At 40.9% G+C, this 8,996-nt stretch overlaps 1 protein-coding gene across 1 annotated transcript; it reads right to left on the bottom strand.

The window, feature by feature from the left end:
• Positions 1-3,104: 3,104 nt before the first annotated feature.
• LOC134615771 (leukocyte elastase inhibitor-like) lies at positions 3,105-8,664 on the bottom strand. Its single transcript, XM_063460409.1, has 7 exons — positions 8,491-8,664; positions 8,004-8,192; positions 5,123-5,260; positions 4,922-5,039; positions 4,680-4,822; positions 4,407-4,574; positions 3,105-4,254 (listed from the first exon to the last, which is right to left on the bottom strand). The coding sequence occupies exons 1-7, from the start codon at positions 8,623-8,625 to the stop codon at positions 3,847-3,849; spliced, it is 1,299 nt and encodes a 432-aa protein (XP_063316479.1). The 5' UTR covers positions 8,626-8,664; the 3' UTR covers positions 3,105-3,846.
• Between the last annotated feature and the right edge of the window lie 332 nt (positions 8,665-8,996).

Genomic DNA, 8,996 nt, shown 5'->3' with positions numbered 1-8,996 from the left:
AGCAGAATTGAACTCCCAGAACAACAACAAAAAAAAACAGGAGCATTGTGCAACAGTGGAGAGTCAGAAACATTTTTCAACAACACCCCAGAGTGAGTGCCTGCCATGTGATTTTAGTGATGATTTTGAGTACAGCATATCTGATTTCAATTTAGTTCACATACCCACCACACCAGAGTGTATCAGAAATAGCCTTGATTCACACACAGATTTTGAAGAAGGCTGCATAACAGACTCTGAAATATCACAGGCACACGACGCATACTTAAATGCTGCAGACTCGCCGCCTGCTGAACAGAGTCCTACTGCTTCAATAGTCGATAAATTAAGTTTGCTTGAAGCTAAACTCAGCCAACATCAACAAGCCGCACAGGAACACATGCAAGAAATAACCGGTGCTCTAACTAGGATCACTGAGGTAATAAACAAAGCCTGCAGCGTATTAGATGTCATCTGCACCAGAATTTTAAATCCCTGACTTTTAAAATCCACACCATGGACCCTCCTAATAAATTATTTAAACATAATAATGGTACCTCCACTCCTGCTAGATGGTTTGAGTTAGAGGCTTTTAACCAATGGTCTGAACAAATAATAAACAAATGTGACACTCTGGTTGCAAGACTTAATAGTGAGCGTGCCACAACATCTGATGCACATCCTTGTCTTACTGTTCCTACTGCTGCTGCTGCCGCTGATTGTGTTATTACTGATGCTTCTGTCACACCTGCTTGGGGGTGTGCACCTGGCACACAAACGTGTCTGGGTGCTGTTGCTGCTGCTGATAAACCATATTTTAAGGTTAAAGAATATAACAGTTGGTAAGACGATGAGTTTTACTTCTCACTGTCCGTGTTATGTTGTAGTATCCATTATCATGTATGCTGCTTTGCTCTGTGGACTGTTTAATTGTATTCATGAAATAAACCAGACTTTCAATGTCTGAATCTTTTACTGTTTTTCTGCTTTTCTTCACCCCAAGTTGACAAATCCCACAGACATCCAGAGTTAACTCACTAAAATGTGGAGCAATCTCAGTGTATTTAGCTGCTTTTTCCCTAAACATAATCAGTTGACTGAGAGAAATGTCTGTAGTCATCCACTTTGGTCATTGTGAACGTTGAAGGAGATTTGTTCCATAGACACCTTATACTAGTGTTTCCTACACTTAATCCAACACTACTATGTTCTATTTAAATCCAGATTCCTTTTATAGATTGCAGTGGAACTTTTTAAATCATAGCTTAATGGGACAGAAGTACAAGTCACTCTTTACTAACACATTGTAGATAAGTTTATTGCTGGACAACACAGCTAACAGCCTCACACACTCTTTAGATTTTTGAAGTTTTGTATGTAATGGTTTAGTCTCTCACACCTTACCCTTTTCTCCCCAGTATCACAACAGTATGACTCCCAAAGTACGGCTCAGTAAACAAACAAGGACTCTAAATTCAGAACAGAAAGATACAGTTGGAAGATTAATGATTGCGTTTTTTTATGATGCGTAGTAAACTACCCCCTCTTCTTCTTCTGTGCTGTTGTTGTTCGTGTGTGTGTGTGTGTATGCCTTAGAAGTCAAAGTATACATTAGCCATACTTACAAAAACATTTTTAATTTCATTTAGAACTGAGATTCTAAGCTGTAAGCAGAAATCATAGTGGTTCGGGTAACTTCTCAGGGCCTTGGAAGGGCGGCCGAAGGGGATGTGGCAAACTGGCTCGTTAAAAACCAGCAAGCTCTTGGATCACTATTCCCAAAATTCAGATATTTAAATAAAATGATGAATTGGCTAGTGATGAGAAGCCCCATAGATCCGTGAAATGAGGCCTGGTTAAAACTCTTATGAACAGTCATGAATTTTCTCATACAGAAGAAATCCCAATGTGCGCCGTTTTTTAAACAAAATGACTAGTGAAACACTGTTAGAAACAGAAACACAATTTGTAACACTTTTTCTGGCTAGATGTAAATACAAAAAGCCAGTGTGTGATTTCAGGCTTTGTCGAGGGTTGCTGTGACAAGGGTGAAAACAAAACGCTTCCGCTCATTCACGCAAGACAAAGAATTGCTTTAAGAACACGTGTGCCTGCATAACTGAATGCCGAGACATCCCCACAACCCAAAGTAGTTTAATTAAAACATAATTAATTGATTAAATTAAAACCGCTCACTAACACATAGTGAGTCAAAAAGGTGAGCGAAGAAGAAAAAATCAGTGCATTATGGGAAGCCCGCAGCAGCCTAGGGCTAACTGCTGCATTACCAAGGGAGGATTCAGGGTCATCTGATCCAGCCTTAACAATATGCTTTGTCAAACAGTAAGGTTTTAAACCTAAACATAAAAGTAGAAAGGGTGTCTGTCTCCTGAATCCAAGTTAGAAGCTGGATTCACAGAGGAGGAGCCTGGAAGCGGGAGGCTCTGCCTCCGATTCTACTTTTAAATATCCTAGGAACCACAAGTAAGCCTGCAGTCTGGAAGTGAAGTGCTCTACTGTGAGGTCTTGAGATAAGATTGCCACTACCAGACTCAGAAACCAATAAACCTTATATGTCACTGCAACATTATCCCATTAGTCTTTAGCCCTGGAGATACTTTGCTAGATCTAAAAGCCCAGAGGGAGTTGGCTTGTTGGCAGCTTGTTATTAAGAGTTAGTTGGCTATGGCCGTAACTCAGTCAGGTCCTGGGTTAAAAAAAGAAGTGCAATATGTCCATAAGTGAGGCTTTATAATCTAATAATAATAAAAAAAAATTGTCAGAACTCTGTCTGCTGGTCTAGAACAATAGAATATGCACACTAAAGAGCCATCCTTAATAACTCTGATCAGCCACTTTGCAGCAACTTCATCAAACAAAGAACATCAGTACTGGAAGACTCCTCTCTCTCTAAAATCATTCACACCCACAGCCATCAGGCATTTTATTTTTCATGAAAATAGCAGATGAGCTATGTCAGACATTACATTTCCGTTTGGGATAAATAAGGTTCTTATGACCTTTATGACCTTTTCTTTTTTTTAGAGAATAAATGATATGTTTTTCGAAGACTGAGCAAAACTGGAGAGATGTCTGTTAGAAAGAAGCATCACACAACACCAGCATCAAATGGCTAATGGTTTTAATAGCTGAACAAAACTAATCTATATCACATATCGAGACTTCAACAAGGAGTCTGAGGCATAAAGAGCTAAAAACACCTGGACTTGACACGGTCCACACCTTTTAGCTAAAGAGCCACTCCATGATGGACACTCAGCAAAACCAAATGGGCTTTTAGGGACAAAAAGGGTGACTAGAAAGTCATAAGGTTTATGATTTTCAGCAGAAATGCTGTGAGCAACAAAAATATGAAAAAGGTTATGTTTTCTGGTCTAGGGGACAACACAGACAATTCTGTTCATTTTACAAGTAGTTTTAATCCCGTACTGATCTTTAGTGTGTTCTATAGTATCCTTGTAGTAAAAAAGTAAAACAAGAGCCAGACTTGTGACTTGTTTGAGAAGCAGAGTGAACAGTGTTTTTATAAATACAGAACTGTGTGCAACTGAGAAGCTGTGTAGATGCAATCTGTGCCACAATACCATTCTGTTCAAAATAAACTAAAAAAAGACTGGACCGATTAAAAGCCTTAATTTCTACATTCATTTCTACAGCCATTGTTTCCAATATTAACCCCTCCAACAAAAACCCAACTTAATTAAGAATGAATTAATGTAAAATAATCAAACTTTATTCACGAATAAAGCAAAATACAATTCCTTAATTAACTCAACATCACAAAATAAAGGCTTCATTTATATTGTTTTTAAGATGTTTTATTTTAATTTGAACCATCCTTTTCCTCTACTGAGGAGATGAGAATCTGCCAAAGAACAGGATGGACTTGGTCTTATTGTGTCTGATAAAGAAGAGGAAGGGGTGATCTGCTCTGAAGTGTTCCTCCCTCAACATGCAGAATGCTACCATTCCAGCTGTGGCTGCAGCAGCCTCTGTGCCCTCCTCGTTCACCTCCACAAAGGCCTTGTGGGCCACCGTAGACAGGAAGAGCCCCCCTTCACCGTTCATGCCAGACAGGTCAGCGCTTCCTGCACAGAACACATTCTTCATACCCAGTTTAGCCAGAGGATCATTCAGCTCGTAGTCTTCCTCCAGCTTAAACTTTGGCAGGTGAACAAGAACTTCTGAATCAACATCCATGTTTTTCCTGTCGGTCCATTCATTCAGCCTCTCCTGTGTTAGCTCATTCTCCAGCTGGAACACAGTTAATACATTTTATGGCATCTTTGTTGTTAAATTTTAACATTGTAAAAAACATTACCTGAGAGCTACTTGGTAAACTCTATAGTCATTAAACTTTGATAATAAAGCAAAACGCTGACTTTTCTTTATAGGTAGTTCTTTACCTTCAGCAGAGGGTCTGAGCCGTCTGAGGACTCTGCAGGTAGAAGAACAAACATGCTGAGCTCCTCATTCACGTAGGGCAACTCTAGAATCTGCAGACCATGGTCATGAATGTAGTTGTAGGGAAGCTTCTTCATCTGGTACATCATCTGGACTGGTACGGTCTCATTCTGACAAACAGCAAACACAAGAAATCCATCTTACTTGAGTTAAATTGCTTTCTCTGTTTAAACTGTATGTCCCATACTTAGAACAGGATTACATTTAATTTTTACCTGTTTGACTTTAAAGGGCATCTCTTTGGTGTTTTCCTCATCAAATGGGTTCCTCCAGTTGCCCTTGAAGTAGATAGCATTGACCAAAGCCAGTCTGGTATTTGAGCGTACTGTTCCTGGCTTCAGAAGGTCTTTTATCTTATCTGACAGGAAATACAGAAACAACAATATTTCATTATAATCCACAGAGGATGCTAAAATGATTCTCTGCTGTTCAGGCTGTGGAAGATGCACACTCTCACTTTCTGTCTGCTGCTCGACCCAGCTGTTGATCTCTGCTCTGCACGCCTCTGGAGCTCCGATGAAGTCCACAGCCTTCAGGTCTGCCTGGTAGTACTTCTGTGTGGCTTCAAGGAAGTCCTGCAGAGAGCAGACATCTGTTTATTAATCCAGTCTTTGTAATGAAGAACTTTATGAAGAGAATAATTGATGAGGACACTCACTGGGAGGAAGTGGGCAGTGTTTTCTCCATAAAGACGGTTGGCTAGTTTCAGGATGTAGGATGCAGACGGTGAGTTGATGTCAGCGTTCAGTTTCTGGAAGTCTGCATGGACGCCTTCACCTGAGCTGAATGAGAGGGCCTGTGTGGCATTGAAGACAAAGACTGAAAGGACGTGACACTGAGCCTGAGCGACCCTAATGTAACGATTTATTCTTTCAGTATCATGTTTAATAATAACCCTTACTGTGAATCTCTTTTATACTGTTAATATATTTAATATTTACTTTTCATGTCTATAAGAGGCTATTATGATGTGTTATGCTAGAGTTTATTATTCATGTGCTTGACCACTGTCCCAGTTTCCAAAAATTCTTATTGCAGCTAAATTTTTGTGGTTTAGCTGCAGGGGAGGGGTGGAGCAGTGGGTTCAGGGTGTGGTGTCAGGAGAGGCTGACTCACACACCTGCCTGACCATCATCAAATCATGTCTCTCCTTTTAAGGATGTTGCTGGGACTGGAGTAGGAAGCCATGTGGAGTGCTGAATGGAGAAGGCATCTGAAAAGCTGCGCGAACAAAGTGGGTCACCCCCCCCCAATCTCAATAAAACACCTATAAACGTCCAACACCTTTGCCGGGGCAGGCCCAGGAAGTGGCCTAGAGAGGCACTAACCCGCTTCCCTCTGCTTTTTCTCCACAGGTCCTGGTGGCTACACACCCTCCCCTTGATCTGAGAGGGGCATACAGCATACCAGTAAGGTGTCAAGGGGGTATACACCAGGCCTTGGTGGACATGGGCTGCACGCAGACCCTGGTTCACCAAACACTGATTCGAACCAGGGAATTGTTGGAGGCAGAGTGGGTGGAGGTTAGCTGTGTGCATGGGGACATACATGAACATTCCATAGTGCAGCTGCAAATTAAATACAAGGGCAAAACACACAGAGTAAAGGATGGAGTTAACCCACAGCTGACAGATCCCTTAATTCTGGGGACAGATTGGCCAGGGTATAATAACCTGTAGCGTCTGTGCTGCGCTAAGTGGTGATGCGGGGTCGTGTGGCGCTGCCGGCTTGAGTTATTCACTCCTGGAAAAGTTTCTACTGGAGCAGTCTTGGAAGGACACCCTACGCTCAGCCTTCAACCAAGTGATAAAAATTAATGTTCACATGGTGCACTTTGAAAAAACATTTTATTTAACCAAAATAAAAACAGAAGCAAGACTTTTGAAAGAAGAATGAGAAAACTGGGATACAGAAAGATGAGGGAACCCTAAAATCGGTCACAGTAGCTCAGCGTGGGGGAAAGAATCTCAACTCACAATAATTTCTATTGTGAGTTTTAGATTTTCTTAATGTACGAGCTGTGATCAGCTGATCTGGGCTCCTGTTGCTCTGAGGTTTACTGCTCGTTGTGGATTTACACAACCAAATTCAACAACATGTCAGCAGAAGTTCTGCTGGCTGACTTCCATCCTCTACACTGGCAGTACACTGTTTATGTTGTCTTTATACTAGACAGTAAAAAACTGGAATGAAGGTGGAATTCAGTTAGAAAAATTTAAGCATCATCAGCTGAACTTCAAATTGATCTCTGCTATACTCTGCACGATTGTCACTGTGCACTCGTCAAACACAATGCTGTACTGCAGTCTAACCTGTTTATCTTGCACCAAACTGCAGAGTATTGTAATGTAGTCTTTAAATAACACAGGTCATCTACCTCAGTTTGATTAGCAGCATGTTTCACAATATCATCAAAACAAAACAAAACAGTTAGCTCTCTTTCTGTTCTCCCTCTGTGAAATTCAGCAGCTGGACCTTTAGCTAACAACACACTGTGAGACAAACTCCACACAAACAGTTTGTGTGTTTGCTGATATTTATTGAGCTGATAGAAACCTTGCCTTTAAGACTACCTGCCACTCAAAAAACATCACTCCCTTTATGCTTGCTCCTTTCCAGTATTGCTAGCTAGATGGTGAAGTACCACAACCACAACTTATGCAGATCTGCTCTCATTCCACAGTTGTGGCCAAATAAATAAATAAATAAAAACATAGATAAACAAAAAACACTGTCCCATTTTAACCACTGAGTAAGGCGCTTTTGAAGCTTCTATTTTTATGTGACATCAGAATCAGAATACTTTCTTAATCCCGAAGGAAATTATGGGTTACAGCAGGCAGCACGCTAATGGCCCTTGGTGATTGACGTACACGAATATGTACGTCAATCTTTCAAGATTTGTATCCATGTACTCCATTCTATTCAGGGAGTACTTCAATGCAGGAAGAGTCTCCAGAAATAACCCATGATTTGTTTGTGCTGTTGTTACACACATTAATCTCATTTGGAAGTTAATCATCTTCTTTGCAATTTTTTTAAATTGAGGTTTCTAATCCAAATTGTGAAACTGATACTAATATCATTCATTCATTAGCCTGCTGCCTGTCACACTGGAGATTAAACTATATTAGATGAAACTCTCCCAGTATAAAAGTCATTATTCTAAGTAAAGGACAAGCAAGGATTTATAACTATGGATTAAAGCTGTCAAAACCAAACTGTTTTTTTAAACTGAACTTAATGTTCACCTGCCAGTTTTTCTTTTACAGTGTTCTGTTTTTTAAGCAAACAATAGATATCTCGTTGAGAGGCGTTTATTGAGGTCAAAGTCCAGATGCTGTTTCAGTGCCTCTCCCAGGACACACCTTTCAGTTTATGGTTAGGCGGGTATTTGGGCCAATACTGATAGACTAAGTGCAGAAGTCACAAGATATTTTTTATTAAAAAAAAACTCTCATAATGTATCACTACTTTATTTAAGACTACTAAAAGTGGTGCAAAAATGCAGTGCAGGTAACAAGTGACAGTGAGCTGACCTGAGCCATCTGAGCTGCAGTGTCTCCTTTAGCTCCCAGGTAGACCATGGCCAGGGCTGAGCTGATGCTCAGAGGAGAGATAAAGATGTTCCCGGCAGAGTTTGCCTGGCTCAGAGTGCGGAACAGCTCCAAGGCAAAGGCCGTGTTTGAGCTGCTGACGGCGGACATGGCTGACGACGTACGGTTTTCCTGTAAAGTGCAACAAAACTAAAAATAAATAATGTACTATACGCATTTTGTCATGTAACACAATCCGCAATGCACATGAACCTTTACATTTTAAACACCCTAAACCGTCACTACAGGAACATAGAGCAAATTCAAGAAGCAGCTGAATGTAAAACACGGGATAAACGTATAAGGCAAGTTACCGGGATTTAAACCGTCACACGTCAACTTTAGCAGACGTGAATACGCATCTCAAATACAAATACAGCTCGTTGCTCGATGTGCGTTGCTGTTACGAAAGCAGGAGTTTTTACATTACCGGATGTTCCTGCGGCTGAAGTACGGTTTGCTCGCACATAAACAGGGAAAGTGAAAGCAAAACGTAAAGGAAGGCAAAATTTCCCCAAAATATCCTAGAAACGGTGAGGGGATCCGCAGGCTGACCGCTGCTCATTTATACCGAGCGCACAGTGTGGTGTGACAGGACAGGCTTCAGTGTGGGTGGGTGGAACGCGTGAATGGGCGATTCACTGATGGTGACAAAACACGGTATTATACTGAGGAAGAAACAAAAATGCAGTTGGACAGAGCTATGGACGTGTTTGTACAACCTGTAGGACACCACACTGTGCTGTCGGTACCACACAAAACTCCCATTCACGTTTTTCACGTGTGTTTATTTAATTTATGTTTTTTTTTTTTTTTAATGCTGTTCAAAGATTGCATGGTGATCTTACCAAGACAAAACCCCACCCATCTACCTGAGTGGCAACTAGCGTAAAACTTGCTGATAAAGCAGAGTTCACTTTTTTTTTTAAATGTAAA

This window comes from Pelmatolapia mariae, linkage group LG17, assembly GCF_036321145.2.
Source record: "Pelmatolapia mariae isolate MD_Pm_ZW linkage group LG17, Pm_UMD_F_2, whole genome shotgun sequence".
Taxonomy (NCBI): Eukaryota; Metazoa; Chordata; class Actinopteri; order Cichliformes; family Cichlidae; genus Pelmatolapia; species Pelmatolapia mariae.
The sequence above is the reverse complement of the archived record's forward strand: the minus strand, read 5'-3'. Positions and strand labels throughout refer to the sequence as shown.

Bases quoted from the DNA above. Each gene is read 5' to 3' on its own strand.
- LOC134615771 (XM_063460409.1), bottom strand. From the start codon at position 8,625: ATGAGCAGCGGTCAGCCTGCGGATCCCCTCACCGTTTCTAGGATATTT. The intron at 8,193-8,490 runs GTAATGTAAAAA...TGCACTTTACAG, and splicing joins TTCAGCCGCAGGAACATCCG to GAAAACCGTACGTCGTCAGC. The intron at 4,255-4,406 runs GTAAAGAACTAC...ACTGTGTTCCAG, and splicing joins GCTCAGACCCTCTGCTGAAG to CTGGAGAATGAGCTAACACA.